General features: G+C 36.8%; 1 protein-coding gene across 4 annotated transcripts in view; it reads right to left on the reverse strand.

The window, feature by feature from the left end:
* The window catches only part of SLC25A21 (solute carrier family 25 member 21), a 244,800-nt gene that overhangs the window by 43,387 nt on the left and 178,063 nt on the right, over nt 1-23,350 (reverse strand). For 3 of the 4 annotated variants that reach the window (XM_051622618.1, XM_051622616.1, XM_051622615.1), the window contains exon 3: nt 21,169-21,252. The exons of the other annotated variant lie outside the window; for it this stretch is intronic. In XM_051622618.1, coding sequence (XP_051478578.1) covers nt 21,169-21,252 — 84 coding nt within the window. The remainder of the gene's footprint in view (nt 1-21,168; nt 21,253-23,350) is intronic. 4 annotated transcript variants of the gene reach the window in all.

Below are 23,350 nucleotides of genomic sequence, written 5' to 3' on the forward strand. Positions count from 1 at the left end.
AGATACTTTCACAGTGCTCTCAAATTTCTTCAGTATCTCTATATTTTCTTTGAAGTGTTGATTTAATTCAGTATTTTAGCAGTTGTGTTACCAAAGTTATGTACAGAGGCAAAATTCTATACTTCCTCACTATTCCTTAGTTACACATAGCACTTTTGTATGCTTAAGGATTGCATGATCCTTTTTGCTGTGGAATAGTCCTGTGAGCTCATGTTGACACAATTATCTTCAACAACTAATTCTTTCAGTGTTACTTCTTTCCAAGACAATGTTCTCTGCATTGTTGATACAGCAAGTATAATCTGAATTTTGATTCCCCCTTGAATTACTTTGTATTTGGCCATATGAAAACTCTTTTAGTTGCACAGTGACCATGAAATTGGGTGTAATTCTAGAACAATAATCTGTTCTCATTTACTGCCCCACCAGTTTTTTTTGTCAATTTAAACTTTTACCAACTTCATTACATGTTCACTGGAAGAGAACACAATACTTATTTTGCTTATTTTAATTCCTGGTTTCTGTATGTGGCTTCTTAGGCTTTTATTTAATGGAAACTCTTCCCACTCCTAATTTTTGTTCTCTACTCAATTCAAAAATATTAAGGGCTGGGCTGAATTATACATTTGATTCTAGAGATAACGATGGCTTTGAAGCATTCCCAAACCAAGCCTGAGAAAAAAGACTTTAACTGATAGTATTTCAGTGTACATATTTAAGTGTGTGAGAGTATTAGTTTAACATCAGGGAAATTCTAAATTCTGTCATCTGCTTGGCAGACAGAATATTCACCCTGCCAAGATAACTGGGCCCCGTGACACCACAAATCCACTTTGGCCCATTTGAAGCTCCACTCTGTATATTGGTTTGTTGAGCAGGACAGACTTTTGAGAAAAATATCTATAAAATCAGTATTAGATATTATAGCACTGAAAACATGAGATTATGTTATCTAGGTAAATTGTCTTCTGGATGTTGTAAATTAATAGTGCCAACAATGATTGGAAAATGTTTCTATCCTTAAACAGTAGTTATCAGTTATTCATTGCTTTTCTCAATAGATTATATATTCACTATTTTATATCCATCCAATAGTAACATCTGCTACTTTTCCTCCTTCGTGTGAGGAAAGGACTTCCTATTTGTGCTTACAGAAAATGCATTAAGAAAATATTAACTACCTAGAATATATAGGAGTTAGAAATAGTATGTGGCCAGCTAGTTTTCAATCCAGTAATCACAAAGGCAGTGAAAATGGCTTGTTGAATTAAACCTAAATTTGAATGGTGCAGTCTTACTGCCAACAGGCTTACCAACTGCCTGTTGTAATTTTAATAAACCGTCCCATCTACTTAATTTTGCATTTCTTCATTTTGCCTTCCACTCTATGGTATAATCACAGCCACAGTGAGACATTTTGATGTCCAGGGGCTATCTCTAAACCTTTCTTTCCCTGTCCTTCTGTCCTGCCTCTATACTATGCCTTCCTTTCTGCTTGCAAAAGGTCTGTGTGCCTACATGATGAGCCAGACAGAGGGAACATTTCTGGATAACCATCAGTTTTCTATTTTAATCGCCAGGTTAATATTAGCCCAAACATTTTTCCAACATCCATGACCCCTGATCAAGTGCAGAAGTGCATGTGATGGCACAAGGAAGAGTGACACAAAGGCAGGAACATAATAGTTCTGGGCACACAGCGCACACCATTGCATCTTCTGACGGCAGTGCTGGTTTAAAACAGCTTTTGTCAGACAGAAATCAGGATGTAGGTTATTATGTTTTCCTCTTTAACTTAATTTTTGATGTATGGTTCACATCTTGCTGTATATTATACTCATCCAGCTGAGCTATGATAATGGTACTTTTACCCTCTCATCAGGCAGTAATTTTGCATTAAAAAGCCTTTTCTAGGGATGGCTCCTAAAGTACAACACATGCCACCTCGTGAATGTGGTAACTGATATGTCGACATTCCAGAGTGCTAAAATAGGTGAGGATGTTGGCTTTCAGGAACAATCTGTTGCCAGATAATACTTCATTATCTGACAGACCATCTGGTTTCCAGTCCATCAATGCCATATTAATACTGTCAACTCTCTACGCTTAGTTATTGCCCAATATTTCTGTTACTTTGTAAATAAGAGAACTCAAAAAGAAAAAAAAAAAAAAAGAAAAGAAGAGAAAAGAAAAGAAGAGAAAAGAAAAAAGAAAAGAAAAAAAAAGGAGGAGTCTTCCAGAGACTGAGCAAGACAAATCACCACTTGCTCATGTACTTGTCATTGTCATTTTTGGATAATGGCCAAAGAGCATAGCCCATTGTTATCAGGAGAAAGATTACCAACTTTTAATTGCACAATATATATAAACACAGCTGGCCTAGTGATTCATTTAGTAATGCAATATGTTATTCCTCAAAGCTCTCTTTCAGGTGTGACTTCAGGATTCTTTCTAGTCCAGTTGTTGAAGTCTGTGAGATTTGCTGTGATTTACTCCTAGACCACTGGGAATAATTAAAGGAATCTTCTGGGATTCCAGAAGAAATGTTTGTACTGTAAGTGAGAAATTGTATCTGGTGTCTTCTGGTGTCTGTTCAGAGCATCCTGTTTTAAAAACGACTAATAAGAAGAACTTGCAGTTCGCAATTCTGTAATCAATAATAACTGATCTCTTTACTATAAAATGGAGGAATAGAACTGTGGGAATGTAATGACATTACAGTACAAAATCAGGAAGAACACTATTAAACAAAAGTTATATATTCAAATATAAATTAAAATAGTGTTTTACTGTAGTTAGCCATATAATTAAACTTCTATAAATACTATATTGGCTTCTAGATGAAATACTTCTACTGTGAGCCCAGAAGCTGGTGAGTACTCAGCCCTCTTTTGTTATCAGCTTTGAGTATTTGTCTTTTGTGTACAACTCTTATTTGGCCAGGAATCAGCTCTCTCTGTGTGTCTCTTTATTTATTTTTTCAGTAGTTTTGATTTAAAATTTCAGTTCTTCCTCAGTAACTGATGTAGTCATCCCTGCCAATACATGGTCTAATTTAAATATCTGGTTCAAAATCTAGATGCCTAAGGAAATCCAATAGCTAAATAAATAAAACTCAGAACAAAATAGCTTTGAAAAAAACTGTGGTTAGCTTCCAGTGAAAAATGCATAAATAATCAATTAAATAAACATTCAGTGTTTCTTATACCCTTTTTTCCCATTAATTGAATGCTTTTCCAGTGAGTACTCAAGACACTAATGATCATGCTCTTATCAGATATGCCTGAAGTCCTTTTTCCAGTAATGAAACACAAATATAAATGTAAGCAAGTTACGGTAAAAGAAAGACCAAACTGTTCCAAAAAGTAGTTACAACTAGATCAGATCCATCATAAATGTCTGTTTTAAATTTAATTGTTCTCCATAAGTCAGGTCAAACATGACAAAACAGGAAACAGAAATTAACTAGAATAACTTTATTTTATTCCAATTTACTACTCGGTGCCTACAAGACTCCAAAACAGATGCCTCTGAGCCTGACCTCAGTGAAGTCTGAGGTACTGACTGATTCTCTACTTCAGAAAAATAAAATATCAGGTTTTGTAGATGCATATTGTCTATCTCAGCAAAGGTGCAGTGGCAGATGCAGCCCTGATGAAATCAGGTCAAGTTGTGCAGCAATGGAATGTGGCGTCATGCTGCACAAGAGCCAGCGTGGTCCAAAGGGATGCCAATGGGAGAACTAAAGCTCCATGAGTATCCTTCTAAAACCATGCCAGGCTGCATGCACGTGCTGGCAAAATAAGCAACTGCTGCCCTGCCTCAGCAACATCTATAAAAACTTGGCAAGAGGCACCACTCTTTACTTCTGCAGTCAGTGCTATCCCTGCAGTATGGATCTGCTTTCACAGCATGTTTTCTTTCCCAGCAAAATCAGAAATTCCTCTTCAGGGGCTGTAAACTTTCCACCCCAGAGCTGCAGTCCCCACCATCTGCTCCTGCAGTCTCACAGTATTGGTTTCCAGGACTCTCTTCTCTCAAGTCCTGCTACTCTGGGGCACCCAGTTCAGCACCCCAAATCTCAGCACTTACAGACTCGATGCACAGTGCTGTCCCACAGATTTCATGTGCTTCAGTAGTCAGTTACAGGGAACCCGATTTCGAAGCTGAAACTTTTAATAGGAAAATGTATCATAACACAACATAGCCTCTAAAAGCCGGCAGCCTGTGGCAAGGCATCCTGTCTGCTTTCTGATCACGACATCTACTCTAGACAGCCTTGGGGAGACATGCTTAATTACATGCTTGAGCTTTGATAGTGACCAGTCTCTCAGGGAAGGTTGGTGATGTTAGAAAGAAAAGTGAGGACTGAATGTCTAGGATGCGGTAACTGCTAAGGGTGGTATAACCCTAGGCACCTGATGTGTTGCTATGCTGGGTGAGAAACAGGTTGAGAAAACTCCACAGACTCAAGTTAAAAGACTGCTGTTTCACAGAAGCAGACAACTGAGTTTCATGACCAGAGCTGGTGCTGCAAAGAATATGATTCCCAACATGTGGTACTGTAAAACTGAAATTTACTCTGCAGAGCAGCCCCTAGACTGCAACTGTAGAAGCTTGAATATCCCAACTCTTATTGCTGTATAAGTGGCCTAGTGGAAACCTCTTTCCTTCATTTATGATTTATGTTTCACAGTCACCCCTCAAAAACAGATACGTACTTCAGTTACAGTCAAGAAGATAAACACCTATTATTTTGCAGGGGAAATTGTAGGAGAAATGGGTTCCTCTCTTAACCAGAAAATTAATAAACTCATTGTCATAAAGAGTTGAGGGAAAAGAATAAGAAGCCATTAGGTTGTGCACTCTGCATTGATGCATTTTGAAGCACACAGTTGCAACAGAAACTTAGAATGAGTATTCCCATCTTTATTCTCCCTCCTCTATGACTACCAAAAGAGGCTGCACAATGGCGCTTAGAGCACGCTCCAGCAAGTGAGACCTAAGGGTCTTGGATTCCTGTGGGTACAGAAGGAGCAGGAATCTCCAGATCCCAGGCAAGCCCTTTAAGACATTGTCTAAAGAAAAATATCTATTGTTCCTTGTTAATTACAAGAGGCCCAATCATATGGGTGTGTTTTAGGCACAGTCTGGAAAGGCCTAGAAGTGGATTAAGCCTACCAGATGCCTCCATGTGGCAACTGTGTGAGCTTTCTTAGAAGAGTTTTAGACTTAGATGATAATATCTTTTGCTGGACATAGCTTTTTTAATTTGTTCCATCAGTATCAAATCCAAAATTTTTAGTATGGTCCAGAAAGAGTAGTTTAACTTGGCTAAATTCTTATTTCCTAAAAGAAAAGAAGAATAATCATAATTTGGAAAACAGCAGATGGTAGTTTGTTGATGCAATGGTGCATCAGTTTTCATTACACTCTAATTTTTGGTACAGATTTTCTGGTTTATGTAAAATATATTTGTATAAGTAGCTTTATTCCTAAGCGATCCATACCATAGCTTTACAGTAGCTGTTCTTTTTGCAGTTTTCCAAGTCCTGGGGCCTTGTCTGCACCACGTTGCCTTTTGTCCCAGGGTCTATCCTGGTAGAACTTCCTAGATATGTGGGCATGCATAGTGGTGCTTTGACCACGTCTTGCTCCCTGCACTGTTTTGGTCAGCATTATCATTTAAGTTGCCTTTGTGTAGGATCACCTTTGGTAGGCTGATAAGCAACTTTTGTAGTTGGCTCCAAAGACAAAGCAGATTTTGTTTAGGGATTATTTCAAATTTCTGCTTTGAAATAATCACACAGATAGGTGCTTGATTTAGTTTATTTTCTAATGATTGTCAGGCACACATAAGAAGTTAGCAGCAAACCCTGAGGGCTAACAGAATTCTTAGTTCAGCTGTTTTTTAGTGATGGGCAAAGAGCGCAATTTAGATATTTTTGTTATACTTACACATATATAAGTGCTTTATAATTAACTTCTTCCTGGGAGTGAATTTTTGTTCACACCATTTATAAAGTGGTCTCAGCTGAACTGCATATGCAAAAGTTTTGGTCATGCATCAGCTAAGACAGGAAATGTAGATGTCCAAGGCTAGCTGGAATGCTGTCAGGCATCCCCACATTTCATCTTTGCTATCTACACCATCTTCTATGACAATGAAAACTCTATCTAAGAGTATGAACAAGACCTTTCACAAATGCAAATAATCGCAATTTTTAAAAAAAGAAATAAGGAAAAATAGTATAATAGATGACGATTAGCACATACATTTCAGGTAATGTCTACACAATTCCATCTGAATTCAGACTTTATGCAATTCCCAGATAGACACTGCAGAAATGCCTATTAGGCACCTGTTGGCACAACACTACTTCAATCAAAGAATTATAGGTGTCTAAATCCTGCTTTCCATGCTAGGTATCCTAAAACCTAAGGCAATTGTAAAATTAAGAAGTGTGTAATTTAATATGTTATCTTAAACTCAGGTTTAGGTAGTATGCCAGAAAAGACTTAGAAAGGTAGTGCAGAAGAACTTGGTAAATAATCTATAATTTTGCAGGTCACTAATGAAGTTGGAAAGAGTGCACTGTTTCTTTAGGGCCTATGGCACTGTAGACTATAATGATCACACAGCAGTTCAGAAGCAAATTTATGTGCTATGCTCTTGAAGGCAAATGAACTTCATTTTGAATGAAATTACTTACCTGGCACAGAAAGAATCAGGGAAGGTCCTAAGGAGTAGATAAGCAGCAAGAGTTTATACTAGTCAAAGATACTGATCTTTTTTTCTTTAAGAAATAGAGTTTTAAAGCATTTCCATAATATAAACAGTGGGAACCAGGATCTGCATGGTTAGAGTAGTTTGCATTCAAATTTGCTCATTTCCTGTACTGAAAACCAAATACTATTGCTTACATAAGCAAACAAAAAATACATTCCTGTTTATAGACTTTCTTATGTCTTACCCTTTCACACCTAGTTTTGGGAATTTTTTGTATTTTTCCCTCCTCTCTTTATGTCTTCTGTTATTGAGAACTTTCCTACTCTGTTTGCTTCTCTACCACAGCTCTTCAGACCCTTTTTATGTCAAATATCTGCATTTTGTATAGGAAGTCTCTCAGCACTAACACAGCAAACGATAAAAGTTTCCATGTATTTCTCCTGACTGACCCTTTCCCTCTCTCTCTCTCTTTTTTTTCTTCTTTTTTTTTTCTTTTTCTTTCTTTTTTTTTTTTCTTTTTCTTTTTTTCTTCCCCAACATTTATGCTCATTTTCCTTTTTATATCTGATTTAGGTCACTGGTAGCACTAAGGAGAACCCTAACATTTAGAAAACAATAGGAAGAAACAATTATCTTTCTATAATATTACTTCTAGCTTGAGTATGAAAATGAAGGTTGCACAGCAGTTACAGGTTGAACTTGAGGGGATTAATTATAATTTCAAAACAAGCATATAAATGTAAGCACCACATATTACCTCTATATTATAGTAAGACGGTAGTCTATCTCCCAAAAGTAGGATATCTCGTATGTCATTTGAAATTGGAGTTGCTACAGCAAATATATTAACTAGTTGGTCAACAGTTATACAGAATTGTTATGGATGTGTTTAGAAATAGCATTTTAGTAGCCCCTCCTAGACTTTAATGGTTGTGTATATAAGGCTAGTAACAAACAAAGAGTAACACTTGCATGGCTTATATCTTAAAATAGGGCCTTATTTTTCCTTTGTGCTAGGCTTATTTTATCCTGGAATATAAATAGGAAATTCATTATCTTTATGTCACTAGAAAGGATTATAATGAATTATAAATTCTTCAGGCACTGTCTGAACTTCCTCAAAAATTTGCAAACATGAAACATAATTCAGCTGTTGGTCATAGACAGATTTAATGTCCTTGATACTTTTTTAACTCTATCACCAGAATAATTTTACCTCTAACTTCCAGAATAATGCCAAGTGTGTAAAGCAAAAAAAGCACAAAATCAGAGCACAGTCTTAAAAATCTAGTATAGAAATTACCAGGATCATGAAAAAAAACCAGAAAACAAACAAACAAACCCAAGCCCTATACCATAAGCATAAGCATTTGTGCAGAACATCTATATTAAGACATGAAGTAAGAGTTAACTTAAAATTGCTATTTAGGTGTATAATCATATATAGTGAGAAACGGGGAACTGCATTTTAATGAGAGCCATGGATTCTGTTTCTTAAAAGAGAAAGAAAATTAAAGGCCTGATAGAAAGGAACAGAATATTTTCAATTGACTTCAGAAGGATGTAGATCATGCCCTTAAAGTAGCAACCCCTTTAGTACTGACTGCTAAATTTATAGCACTTCTTTATTTTCTCTAAGCATAACAGCATCCATTCATCACACTGCAGTAACAAAGCTGTAACCTGATATATGACAAATATTACAAGCTTAATGGCTGATGTCCATTACTGACGAGACCTGCTCACCATTTAGAAAAGATTGGCACTGAAGGATTACTGAGCAAACATAGCACCTGAAAAAACTTGCATGCAGGAGTCTGTCATCAGGTGTGTGATCGAGGGCATTATCTGAGAACGCTGGCTCTTATCTTCGGTTGGAAACTGCTACGATTGCCAACAATTCTCAACAAAGAGCTTCCGTCATGGAAGGCTGAGACACCGAGCCAGTCTGGTGATGGTTTACCTTCCCAAGGCTTCATTCCTTTTTATGGATCACCTGAGACCAAGCAGCACACCAGTCTTTAATAGCTTAAATAGCAGGACAACCTAGCAAACTGATGACAATCAAGGGAAAACCAATCCTTTTTGGTAGAAAGACAAGATTCCAAGCATTCCCTCACGGTAACTTAGAAAGACCTACTTCTAAAACTGCATTTTCCCAGACAGGATGCTGAGGAAAACTTTCTTGTCCCTGATTCCTAGGATTTTGCAATGACAGCTAGCTAACCCTATATTAAACTATTCACTAGTGAATTTTTCACCTTTTACACCAATATAATTGTTCTCAGGAATACCTTAAATAACTTTGTCTTCTCCCCTTTATGTAAAACTAGGTACAATTTGTAGTATAAAATTGTGGAGAAAGTCTATGAAAATTTCTATTTGTACAAAACCATACAGTTCTTTTCCTAGTAATATTGCAGCTTTGAAAAATTATTGTTTGCAACATGAACTGTTGAAATACTGAAGGAGACATTTTCTTATTCTCAAAATTGTGACAATATATTTCATTTGCACAGGATTTAAAGAAATGTAATGGAAGGTTTTGGTTTGCTTTTTACATTCTTCCTAAGGAAAATCTAAGTAAGTTTTGACATTTTAATTGAAGTACCCATTTATTAAGAAAAGATGAAAAAATGGAGATTAAAAACTTTAATCTGTTGTGATACATAAAACACTAAAGCCTGAATATTATGCAAGTATACTATTACATGCTTTCAATGGTAGAGACATAGTATTTCAGAATATATTAAAACAAAGCCTTAAATGCTAATTAGTTAGTGCTTTTTTTTTTTTTTTTTTAAGCCACAAAATGGATTATTTTAAATCAGACTGGCAACCAAAAGAATAAATATTACTTATATACTAAGTAGTAATTCATACCAAAGACAGACAATATTTCCAAATAAAAGTGGTTTAAAAATGTGCTCTTAAAATGGTGAAGACATTTTTTATATTATAAATTATTTTATACAGGAAACGATTTTAATTTATATTTTTACTGGAAGACATAAGTAAAATATTTAATTTGTTTTAAAATGGGTTTTGCAAATAAAAGAAGGTACATTGATAAAAACTTGTGCTAAGTCAGGATATGTGGGCTAGAAAAATGAGTTGCATTAAGAAATGTTTGAACAGTAAGTAATCTGAGCCCCTACCTAGATTAGGAGGCACCAGGGGTGTAGAAGTATTTGTCCCTGCCATAGAGTTCAACTGGTACCAAAAATATGAATACATGTATTGGGTTTGGCTACCAAATTCCTGTGATGCAGAGGCATATGCTTACTTTGGAAAATTTTATTTATCAGATTAAAATAACCCCTAAAAAAAATAACTCTCTTCTTGAGACACTCAGTGCATGATGGCCAGCTGCAAAACAACATATATGCAAGTCCAGGCAAACCCAAAATACGCAAAATACAGACAGAAGACAAGCTGCAAAAAGAAAATATAACACATGGGAATTGATCTTGTATTCATAATTGGAGCCAATGCTTCAGCTAGAGACACTGTCCTGTGTGCTACACAAAAACTCCAGAAATGTGCTGTGAAGTGTCTGTCAGTTGAGTGGTACAGACACTTCCTACGCTGGAGAGACGGAATGCAATGGGACGTGCATCTCTGCTTCTATGCATGCATTCCTGTACGGAGATGCAGTGTGTTGTGCATGCACTACACTTGTTACAGATGTTTTTATAATGAAATAAAACCATTTTTATTGTATTAAAGTTAATAATGTTACTTACAGGATAAAGAACCATAGCAGACTGCAAGTATAGTTGCATAAGCAAAGAACATGAAAACTATAAAACCAACCTCAGATGTATTTAGAATTGTATTTCCTTTGAAGAGGCAAATAGCATAGCAGGCAAAAGAAACTGTTTTTTATAGTTTGATTCAGAATCATACAGAATGCAATGGACCCTGAAATATAAGTTAGCATTGTACAGAATACTCTCTTCTAAAATATTTCCATACTTGATGCTAATTCCTCATTTTACCTTGTTTTATTTAAGGTACATTCTGTAGAAAATTTACATAACTGTCAAATATTCATAGCTATTGACATTGGGTTTTTTATTTTGAGTTGGGGCATTGCTTTAGATAAATAGTTTCTCCTCCATGGTCAACCATAGTTATTCTCAACATCTAGCTTACTAAATTTCTTTCAGAATATGAAGCATGATATACAGGAAGACTTCAACTTGGGTAAAGAACATTACAAAGGGAAGAGGCGTTGGTAATGGTGTTAGAGATGAATGATCAGCAAAGCTGGCAGTTACTGCTGCAATGGCAGCTGTACAACTCAACAAAAAGCCTCTCAGAGGAAGACTGTCTTTCTAACTAAGATTAATTTTACAAGTTTTATAATGCTGTTAATCTTCCAACATTAAAAACAACAACAACAACAACAAAGCAATTTATTAGGAAAAAAAAAATGAGGATACCTGTATTTTCAGAGTATGGCATCATACAAAGTTGTTATTAAAACTATTATAAATAACATATAGTTGACCTATTCTGAAAACAGGAAAATTACCAGTATTGAAAAATTTCTACCTATTCTAATAGATAGACAGTCTTTCTACATCTTTGTAATTTAATGAGCAAAAGTATATAATGTAATAATATGTATATAATGTATAAATGTATATGTGTATATATATAATATATATACAATATACACTATGTATATATTACATACAATTATATACAATTAATATATATATATACACATTATGTATATATATTATATACAATATATAATGTATATAATGTAAAGCTCAATTATTTCTGAAGTCAAAATGTTTTATTTTGCATCTGCATTTTTAGGAGTTCAAATCAAGCAAATTACATATAAATAATTAACCAAGGACTTTAGTAATTAAAAGGATTGGCATAAAAGAGACAAAGCTGTGTTTTCAGATGTAACCAATGAAGAAGATTAAATTAGATGAGGTAAAGACATGCAGATTAGAAAGAGTTATAATAGTGTCATTATAAATAAGCATAAAATACAGTCTAAGAAATATGCTAAATATATGCTGTCTGGTTAGTTAGGGCAAGACATGTAAAAAATGAACAAGAATTTTTTCTTTTGCCCAATTCTACTTTAAAAAGAAAGCTTATGACCTAAAACACTACTGCTCATTTTCACACGCATGGTTCCTACTACTTAAATAAAAATGCTTTAGTTTGCATTTTACGCCGTCTGCCAGGTATTTCCTGTGAACATCCCATCTAAAATCTCTTGGTTCTAGTTACGGATGTCTGTAAAAACCCTGGCAAAACGGTAATTCTAAGCTTCACGAGCAGCCATTTTAAACAGAAAGCTGGTTTCGTTGTGTTGACAATCACATTTTAAACTGATTTCTTCCAGATGAAAAGATGCTTTTTCAAACAATGTAATAAAAGTGTAAAGTCAGCTGTTCTAAGGACATAAAAGTGATTTATCTGTTCTTTGGTTATTGGTTTTTTTCCCTTGATACAGTGGAATTTGCCTGTTAAAGAACAGGTTAACAATTAATGGCTACTAGAAGCCCAAATAACACAGAAGTAAATAGCAATTTGCCTATTAAAGAACCACAATACATAATTGCAATTAACCTTGCATCTCGTGATATATGACTATTGTTTATGAAATGGCAAACATTAATGGCGGGGTTTGCATAACAGATAAATAGTTAATTCTGACAGCTGACTGCTGACAATGTTATAATCAGGTTTCAAAGCTATTACCTCTGCTAAGAAAGAGGTTTCAGATAGATTTTAGATTCTTTTATCTGTCTGCAGCTGGGCATGACAGCCTTGCACCAGGTCAGATTTGGGTGATCCCCCTGCCCCTCCATCTGGGCTAGAGTGTTTCTCCTCTTTTTAAAGACAGGTTTAAGTTCCATAGACTCTGATGACACTTTATATATAGCAATTCAGAACAAGCAAGCTGTGAAGGGACAAATCCCCAAAAACCAGCATGATCCAAAAGTATGACTTCAGCCTAATTTACCCACTTCATCTTAAAACAGTAACTCGTTAAATCCTTGCTCAGAGGATACGCAGCCCTGGCTGTGACTAATCTCAGAGGGCTCTTGGCTCCTGACCTGAAACCTTCTCACTAGCTGAAAATGTCTGTACATCCCTGGGTGAGCAGAATAAACCCTGGAGAAAGGCAGCATGAACAGCACACCGTGTGTGAGCTCTTCCCAGCTTTCCAACTCTAGATGGCTCTCAGCTCAGCAGCTCAGCTGCCCCCGGAGCGGGAATGCACCTGGAAGCACAGGAGGTTTCGGGGCTCAGCTGCAGCATCGTGGCGCTGCCTGCATAGCTACCGTTCAGCTACCTGCTGAATGGTGCTGGGCAGGAATGTTCCTTTCAGTGCCCCAGGTGCAAACCTCTGCTTAGAGTACCAGGGAATGCTGCCATCACCGCAGTGAAGTAGTGCAGTCCCTGATGCTGAACCAGCTACTGAAGTGGGAGAAATTTGTGGCCATTATCTCAGGCTACCAGATTTGGCATCTTATAATGCAGTTATCTGTTTCCAAGCTGTCTTGTAGGAGCTATTGCTATAAATACTAGTAATATAAAGAGTTCTATTAATGTTATATTAGTAGAAAATAGAGCTACTCAAGAAATCACAGCTTTAAGACTAAAAGAATCTGATTATGAAAATATCTGAAATTTAAAAAATAAATCAAACCTTAGACCTTTAAAAACACTGAACTGACACCCAATGTAAACAGGTGAACGGGTGTACCTTCAGCAACCTTCACAAATGATAATTACTGACACCAAGAAAGGTCTGGCCTGTTTACTTCTAAGGTGCTTATAGATTTACATTATTTTTTGGCATTCTCTTCCTATAGGAAATAAATGAGCATATGTTTCATCTTTAAAGCATCTGATTCTCAGAAGTGATTCTCTAGAAGAGTGTGCTTGTTTACTCTGTTGCCATATATACCAGATAAAAGACTTCAGGTAAAATGTCTGTCCATTAGTTAGAAAAACATGGTTAGCCAAATGCTGCCCTTAGTTGCACTGCTGCAACCTCGTATTTCAGAGGGCTACACACATAAAACTGGGAATAGAAGTTTTTCACATTCCAGAGCCATTTCTTATGTTTTCAAGTGTTAACATATGAAGATGGGGGTAGGGAACCTCCAGTTAGGAACAGAGAATTCCTGCCTGAAGGGGATGATGAAAACCTCATGACAGTAATATCACTGTAAATACTGCTAACTGTCTGGAGACAACACAGTCCACTGAACAGGGCACTAGCCTTGCAGTCGAGACACCCAGCTTCAGGCTTAAAAATGCCAGTACCTCCATGTAGGCCCTCAGACAAACTACTTTATAAAATGGATTGCTAAATAAGTCTTCAGACGTCTTCTGAATTAGGAGCCTGTATCAAATAATGTAATTTTATGTCTAATGCACACATTTCTCAGAGTGCTGGTATTAACAAGCTATCATGGGCAAAAAAACAACATGGGTAAAAAACTGTCTGGATGGCCAGGCTCAGAGAGTCATGGTGACTGGGATTAAATCCAGCTGTCAGCACAGGGTCCAATTCTCCTTAATACCTTTATCAATAATCTGGGTGAGGGGGACTGAGTGCATGCACTTGGGTCACAACAACCCCATGCAATGCTACAGGCTTGGGAAAGAGTGGCTGGAAAGCTGCCCAGCGGTAAAGGACCTGGGGGTGTTAATTGACAGCTGGCTGAGTATGAGCCAGCAGTGTGCCCAGGTGGACAAGAAGGCCAATGGCATCCTGGCTTGTATCACAAATAGTGTGGCCAGCAGGACTAGGGAAATGATCGTACCCTTGTACTCGGCACTGGTGAGGCTGCACCTGAAATACCGTTTCAGTTTTGGGCCACTCACTGCAAGAAAGACATGGAAGTAATTGAGCATGTCCACAGAAGGGCAGCAAAGCTGATGTTGGGTCTGGACAACAAGGCTCATGAAGTCTGTCTGAAGAAACCAGGGTTGTTTGGCTTGGAGAAAAGGAGGCTGAGGGGAAACCTTATCACTCTCTACAACTGCCTGAAAGTTGGTCTCTTCTCCCTAGTAACAAGCAATAGGACAAGAGTAAAAGGTCTCAAGTTTCACTAGAGGAGGTTTAGATTAGATTTTAGAAGAAACTTCTTCACTGAAAGGGTAATTGAACAGTGGAACAGGTTGAAACACCATCCCTGGAGGTGGTTAAAAGACGTGTGGATGTAGTGCTTAGGAACATGGTTTAAGCACTGGACTTGGTAGAGCTAAGTTAATGGTTGGTAGAGTTAGGTTATGGTACGACTTGATGATCTTAAAGGTCTTTTCCAACTAGAACAATTCTGTGATTCTATGATTTTGTATTGGGCTGCTCCATGAGAACTACCTCTATACATTTTCTAGTCCTAATCTACTCGGTCCCCTAGGGCTTTACACTTCAGTATCCCTATCAGTAAATTTGAGATAATAATGATGTCTTCTGTGAAGTGTTTTGAGACCCATAGGTGAAAAGAACAAGTATTATCTTTGTTTCATGATTGACTAGTGTTGCAAAAGCATCCAGTCACTTGGGATTGTTGGCCAAACTCCACTGGATTATGAACTGGTTAATGTTTATCTACTTAGAGACTGAAAATGCATTAATATTTCATAAATAGGAATGCGCAGACAGATGTGCACAGATTTTAAAACATAATGAGGCATCAGAATTTCCTGAGAATTTTGCTGTATTTATTGGGATATTAGACAAAACTGAATTATCAAATGTGAATGTTATTTAAAAAAAAAAAAAAAAAAAAGCAGAATGCACATCACCTTCATATAGATACACAAAAGATGTCTCCTTTGTGGCTATATTTGATCTAAAACTTTGTGAGCATAATATGAATCGCTATCTTAAAAGTGAGCTAGCAGGAAAATTCTGTCAGTCAAATTTTCTGCCTTCCCCTTCTCTGATTTTGAAAGCAGTCTTAATGATGATTTTACTCAAGACTACCGTCATTTAAATTTTATGGCTCAACATCCATTCAGAGTAAGAACACAAATGATGAAATTATGTTTTTAAGAAACAAGTCCAAACAAACTACAGATGACCAAATGAAACATAAAGACCAGATATTACACATAGGTCTATGTGTAAGACACAGGGTATAGCGAGAGTAGGGGGTACCAAGAGCAGTTACAGGTAAAGCAGATCTATTTGTCTGTCTATATATGTAATGGATTATGAAGAAAAAACTCCTGCTAATTACCAAGAAGAAATTCTGAAATTCTTTTATCATGGGGCACCTGGAGGCTAATGTGTATGTTAAAACATCTTTTTTCCTTTCACTGAAGACCTGTAAGCATCATTCCCCACAGGGCCACGTGAATCCTGTCATCCAAACTGCACAGGCATAAGGGTGGCTGCTGAGGAGTGTCACAGTTTACCTGCAGAGGGACTATAAGAGCCAAGTCTCAGCCAGCAGAAAAAGTGGCAAAGCAAAACGAATCACTTCCAAAAGTAAATGGACAGATTAAATGGTTGGTAATTTTAATTACATACCAGAAGAACTTGTCACATTTCTACCAAAATTTTGCAAGCTCATGCTTCTCAAACATATGCAAATACTAACTTTTCTAACACAGGGCATTTATTTGAAGATGTGCAAAGCAAACAGAAGGGTTCAGAAAAGCCCTAAGACTTCAATTTTTACTCACAAAAGCCAACAGATTTCACACAGGTTCACAGTTCAAGCCAACACACTGTCCTCTGCAATTTCAATTACAGTCCTCAATTCAGCAAAGTGTTGTAGAGCTTAATTGACACTTCACATTTCAGATTATATTTCACAAAGGAATGTGATAATTATTTTTTATACTTGAAATCACAGGCTTCTAGTGGATTCTTCAATGGGTAAAACAGTATGGCAGGAAGATACCAATGTAACATAATGTGACTCGCAGAATAACTCTACACTATGTAGGATAAAAAGAAAAACTAGCAATATACTATGGACCATAGTGATGCATCAGGACAGATACAGATAGATATTTTGGCACCCTTTTTTGCATTTTCAGCCTCATTTTAGCAAGGCTTATACAAGCATTATGAATTCCTAAGTGTGAGACAGGCCAGTAGTATTAGAAAAGAGATGGATCCATGTGTAGATATTCCTGAAGTACAAGTGCCAGTAGACCTTCCTCAGGGTTCAGGTGGAAGTTACTGCTCCTGTAGTAGGGGCAGAAGAGAAAAGGTGCCTGTACTGCAGTTTGCAAGATCGCAGTCCTTGAAATGGGCAGTGGAGGTGCGTCTCTACTGGGACACCAGATCTTGAAGGTAGAAAGCAAGCAAGCAAGCAAGTTCACTTCTGCTGCTCTTGGGATGAAGTGCTAACAAGAAACCTAAGTGTGAGGCAGAGAGCTGCAGGGGGGAAATAATGTCTTAATCTACCACTTCTGCTTGCTTCAGAGCACTTAAAGCAGAGCCTAAAGTCTGGTGTTTCGATACCACAGGAATTTCTGCCTCCAGTAAGTGGAAATGAATCTCTGCCTCATAACTGCTCACTGGGAAAAGGGATTTCTGGCATGACTGACCATGTCACATTTCCCTGGTAGGCAATTTCATTGAAGGATTCATGCAAAGAATAGCCAAGTATTTGTATCTTGTATAACAGTTATTTGGCAGCCTTTTGATAGGGATCCTCAACCCAGCTGGAAGAGCACATATCCAGTTGGGCCCCTGGATTGGACAGTGATGATTGCTGGTGAGTGCCAGAGGCCAGTGCTTGCCTGCAGGGCTGCCAATCCTGCAAGTATCCTTCCTTGACCTGTTGGCAATTAGAAGCAGCAGAGTATCATCTGCAGCCAGCTGCAAAAGCCAGGCCTCAAGACCACTGCTGTAGTCTCTGGAGAACTTGTTACCATGACAGAGAGCTGATGGATAGAGGCAGGACAAAGGAGAGTGCTAGCAAATTCCTTAATTGATGAACGATTGCTGTTATCATATAAAACAGGAACCCTCCAGCTTCTGCATGTTTGCTGGTAACTCAGCACTCAACCAGCTCCAACTTAGTTTTGGCCGTTCTCCCACCTACTCCACCCATAGCTGACAAGTTTTTTGCAGTTTTATAACCTAATCCCAGTAATGTATGAGTCAGAGTATCGCTTATTAAAACAAAAAAAAAAGGTGTGTGGTCATACAGACAATTACAGAATGCGTGGTAAGGTGGTACTAAGACAGTAGTAGCTATAAAGCTATTGGGCTGTGTAAACGCAAAATTCAACATAAACAATCAAATAACTCACTAGAAATAATGAAATCTGAAATGGTCAAGGACAACCGTGTTTTGCACTTTCCTGGGACCATCTGCTTCTAAGAAAGGCTAGCAGCACTTTGAACTGGAACTTGTTCAATGTTATATAACTGGAAACCAGGACACTGCTACCCTTTCTATTTCAGGCAAGTTAACCAACAAATGAGAAAGTAACAGGTTTCTTGACTGAGTGCTTACCAAAAAAGCCAACTGCAAATCAGAACATTTACTGTTAAAATTATTAGCCCATGAAAATCCAAGTTTATAAGAACAAAGTTATTTACAGACTTGAAATAACAACATTCATCATTTTAATGCTTTAACTTCAAATTAAGACAGTGCAGATGGGCATAATTTTTCATTCTTAATATGAGACACAACACCATGTGTCTTTAATATAATATATGCAATGTATACATACATTCAGCTAGAGTGTTGGTTTATTCTTACATTTTGTATTTAAACCTAAGTCATAACCAAAGAAAAAGTGAATGAATAAAAATGCAGTCAAGGTGAGGATGATACAAAAATTGATCATTTAACACAATCTAACCTCTTACGTGTAGGATCTAAAAAGAACAAAATTTTTCTCTATTAATGTCTTCAGGTAATCCTGTATCCAAATATTTTCCCTAATAAACATCAGATTATTTTTATGTTGGCTATAAAGCTGTCACTCCTCAATAAACAGATATGCTCCTGGTGGGTTTATCTCTGCTGTCAAAGATCTTTCCATCATCTCCTATGCAAAACCAGAGTGGCTAGGATGCAGGGCTCCTGGTGGATCCAGCTGAGCAGAGGTTGCTCACCACCTGAGAGGGTCTGTGCCACTGCAGCCCCTGCACAACTGGCAGCAACTGGATGCTACCATCACAAGTTCACAAAAGCCCTGAAGTTAATACTGTGCCTCCCTTTTATAGAAAACTATGTGACCTTTTATGCTCTGCTAGACTGAGCCTTCCTTTAGTGGGTCTCAATTAAATTTTATGTTTTGTGGCTCCCATTTTCTTGTAAGACAAGACAAGAGTTCAAGGGATGGATCCTTCTTTGAAGAATTTAATTCCTGTGGAGAAAATTTATTTCCATCTAAAGAGTTACTCAAAGTTCAGGGGAAGGGAGCTTTTGCAGGACTTTTTTTCTGTGACGGTTTGTTTTTTTGGCTGGTTGGTTGGTTTTGTTTGGGCTTTTTTTTTTTATTTGATTGCCTTTTTTTTCTTTTTCCTTTTTTTTTCCTTTTTTTTTGTTTTGTTAAGAAATTTCTGATATTTTGTGAAGATCAAGGAGTATTCAGATTTCGTGAAAAGGACAGTATTCCATTAGTTGTTAGACTGGAAATATTCCCTCTGTTCTTTTCTTTATATTGAGGAGAAAATCCAATGGATTCTTAAAGAAATCCTGGACATTATTTGTAATGAAGCAACTTTTTATGAAATCATCAGATTGCTACAGTGATCCTGTGGCAACATAATACTGTCTGATTTTCAGTAAGAGGCATTGCAGCAAATGAAAAATTTGTGTATGTATTCATAAAAGTGGTAAGTACTTCCTAGGCTGATTCTGCATATTTAACCTCAGTGTAACAAGGGCAGAAAATTAAGGCATTGGGAAGTGTCTTATCTGAACTGAGCTTCAACATTCTAGCTCACTGTAGTTGCTACTATTGAAAATATAAATGAGCATAAGCAATATTCCCAAACGTAAACATTTTCTGGAGCAGTCCATTTGTAACATTTCTTCTCCCACTGTGTTCCTTTATTTAATTAGTTTGGTTTGTAGTCAACTTAACATAAAATCACATATGCCAGTAGGGAATTGTGAGTGCTGGAGAGAGATGCCTAGAATCTTTACAGTCAATGTACACCTAATTAGATATTTCAGACAATCAGTCTGAAAATGCCAAAATTGAACAAGGTATTGCATAATGCTAATATGAAATAAACATGGTGTATGAATTAATTTCTTATACTCTTCTCCAAGATTTACACACCTGAATCTGAACACCTCATAAATTGTTTTTATTTGTTTGGTATCAAAGTAGGAAGCCCTTTCTTGATGCTCTCTTCTGCATATTTTTGTGGTCACTCAAGGAGGGGGTATCAGGATTCAAGGTTTCCACTAACTAAAATACTTCACAATCATCTCTTTCACTTCCCTCACAAGTGTCATAATCACCATGCTCCAGAAACTGAACAACTTAAGCAGATGGGAATGCAAGACTCATGGACTTAAATAGGTTTTTGAGGATTAGTTGATTACATTTTTATTTTTTTGCCAAAATTTAAGATTATATTGTATCAGATTCTTCATCTCCTTTGTTCTTAGTCTTACTACTAAATGTAACCTTCTGCCTCTAACTTCCTGGAGAAAAAATAGTTATGTATAGAATTTACTTTTTGTTTAGAGCAGTATTGACTGCTTCTGCAACAGGAAAGTAAATTCTCTGTTAGCTCTAGCCTGACAGAGTTACCTCGATTAAAGGCTGGTTCCGGAATAATTCCTGTGGATAACAGGTTTAACTTTAAGTATCTGATCAATCCATTGCATTCACTGGTTTTAACTGGACTGCTCATGACAGTAAGTGTATATTTAAATGCCTTTCTGGATCAGAAGCCAAGTCTCTTGGAGGAGCTCAGGCTTGAAGCAGTGGTACCTGCTGAAGCCAGTATGATTCAGGTGACTAAGAACCATAAATCCTTTTCCATATTCTGTCAAACTCAAAAGCTGTGGAATTTACTCACTTAGGTCATGGATGCCTTGCCTACCACAGCTACTTGGAAACAAATACTTCACTGAACTGGTAATGGCTCAGGTTGAGCTAGTTCAAACAACCAGAGCAAGAAGATAGAAGAGCCTAGGTACTGCACTCTGCTGCTGTGGGCATCCTGCTCCCACTACCAAAGCTGTTTGCCCCAGTGTCTCTACAGAGCTGTGCATCCTGGTCTTTGAACACATCCTGATAGCAAAATTTGGTACTGTGAGTATAAGTAATGCCAAGACTTTTCAAACTGTGCTCGTTATGTAAGACTACATGGTTGCCAAAATTATGGCAATTGCAAAAAGACTGGAATACAAAGAGGATCTAATGTCTGGAAAATGGGTGATTAAAAAAGGTCACATACAATTGACAATTTTAAAAACATATACTCTTACCCTTCTCGCTGGAAAATAGTCCTAAAACAGTCCCCCAGGCTCTTGTAACTGGTAGGATCAGTTTTCCCTCTTTGAATTTGGAACCTAAAAAAATACAATTTACATCACAGCATGAGAAGCTAGGGATTTTAGGTCACTTTAAACTTTCCAATTATTATGTAAAAGGAGTTTTAAAAGGGTTTTTTAATGTATCTGATTCATTATTATATACAGTTCCTGATATACTTATTAACACTGTTTTCACAGAAGCTGTTAAACTAAGGAAAAATAGACCTTTAGTAGTAACTCTTTTTGTAGTTTATGGAACTCACAGTATAGCTATCACCTTTGACATTTACACCTCTTTCTAGTTGTTTGAAAAATAGACTGTTAACCCTCTGCCTGATCCAAAGTCCATTGAAACTAATAGGAGTCTGAGTCAAACCCTGTTTTTGAAAATCTGAAATGGAATATTATCACATGTTTCACAATGAAATGAATCCCCTATGCAGTTTCTTTCTTTTTATATCTGATGCAATTACAATGAAAATCAACCAGAGACATGACCAGAAATTAGAGCACCATTCATTTGTCATAATTGAATTATAAGATGAACAATAAAAGAAAGCAATGAATTATTTTAATTAAAACCTTGTTTTCTCTATTCACATTTTGACAACAATAAAGATTTCAACAGGAAGCTTGTGGCCTTGAAAGGAAAATCAAGATTATGCTTTAAGATTGTAAACATCCTATTATTTATGATTTATGGATAGGAACAATAAGTTTAACAAACTATGTTATTTTACAAAGTATCTCAGTTAGATTTACCTGTTTCTTGTGGTTTTAAAACTGCAGCCAACACATTCAACTAAATAGTATGGAGAAATTTTGAATACGTTTTTAGCAATAACATTTCTTTTTAAAGTGCTAATTTCTGTATAGCATTCACAAACCCAGAATATTGATGTTAGCAATTACATTGTGCAATAGCACTGTATCTTGCAATCACCAAGTTGGCATTATCACTAAGTATAATAATAATTTCAGGAATTTCAAGGAATAACTGACATAGTCAAGTACATCATATGCCACAGGTATGTTGCTGTTCTGAGAAACATCTGTTGCTACTTATTCTAACGATTATCCTGCATCTCATTAATATGTAACAAAAAAAGGTATTTTTAACTCGTTGTTAAACAGCAGTGTTCTCCTCCTCAACATAATTCAGTCGGGTCACATTGAGGTTTGTATTGTGGCAAAAGGCATTCATTGTTTTGAACATCAGTATTTCCTAAGCCGTGTTCTGTGCTAACAGATCTAACATTTTATTCACTCTGAGGAAAAAATTTCCAGTGATGTAATACAATTCTTCAGGCAATTACGAAGGCAAGCCCACACCTTTTTTGAAAACAGTTAGAAGGAAACACTGAACCCCTCCATAGTCCTAATAAAAGTAGTTCAGGCACATCTGGGATCTCTATCTGGGGTAACCTCTTTTATTAGCATGCGAACTTGCTGCCAACTTGGCAGAGAGGAGAATGCTATTCAATAGGCTTACACTTAAATAAGAGCTGATGCATAACATTTTGTCTGAAAAGAGCCCATGGGAAGGCTAATAGCTGTAAATGCCTCAATGCCATCACACGAAGCCCCACAGTAACACCAGCTACAGAAGCTTTTACGTTGTGGCCATCAAGCAATCAAAATCATAACAGAAAGGAGATTCTCTGAACATTTTAATACATGTAAGACTTGACTTTTCACACCCTTCAGCTCAGAAAAAAATAGGCTTGTTTTTGTTTAAAGAAATGATGCAAAAACTTATCAGTAAATGATGAAGTTTAAAAAAATTGTAGCTTCCTCAATGCAAACTCTTTCCCTCAAGTTTCAAGATTTGGCCCACTTGTAAACTCAGAACAAAGCATCACTGTTTCTAAACCATCCTCTGAATAATGTGCCTTCCCTCTCTTTCACACAGCAAAAGCTCAGGCATGTTCTACCAGCACATATGCTATGTTCCCACTAAGTCACACACACACACAACTGTTTGTAGAACTGGGGCTTTAATCCCAGACTCACCGTTGATCTCAACAACATGGTGAACACACTTCACATCATTTTGTTTTACAGTTATACAGTGTTGAATTCTCAACAAAAATTAAATAATTTAATAAAAAGACATCTTGGATGGCAATAATGA

Source organism: Apus apus, chromosome 5, assembly GCF_020740795.1.
Source record: "Apus apus isolate bApuApu2 chromosome 5, bApuApu2.pri.cur, whole genome shotgun sequence".
NCBI classification, from domain to species: domain Eukaryota; kingdom Metazoa; phylum Chordata; class Aves; order Apodiformes; family Apodidae; genus Apus; species Apus apus.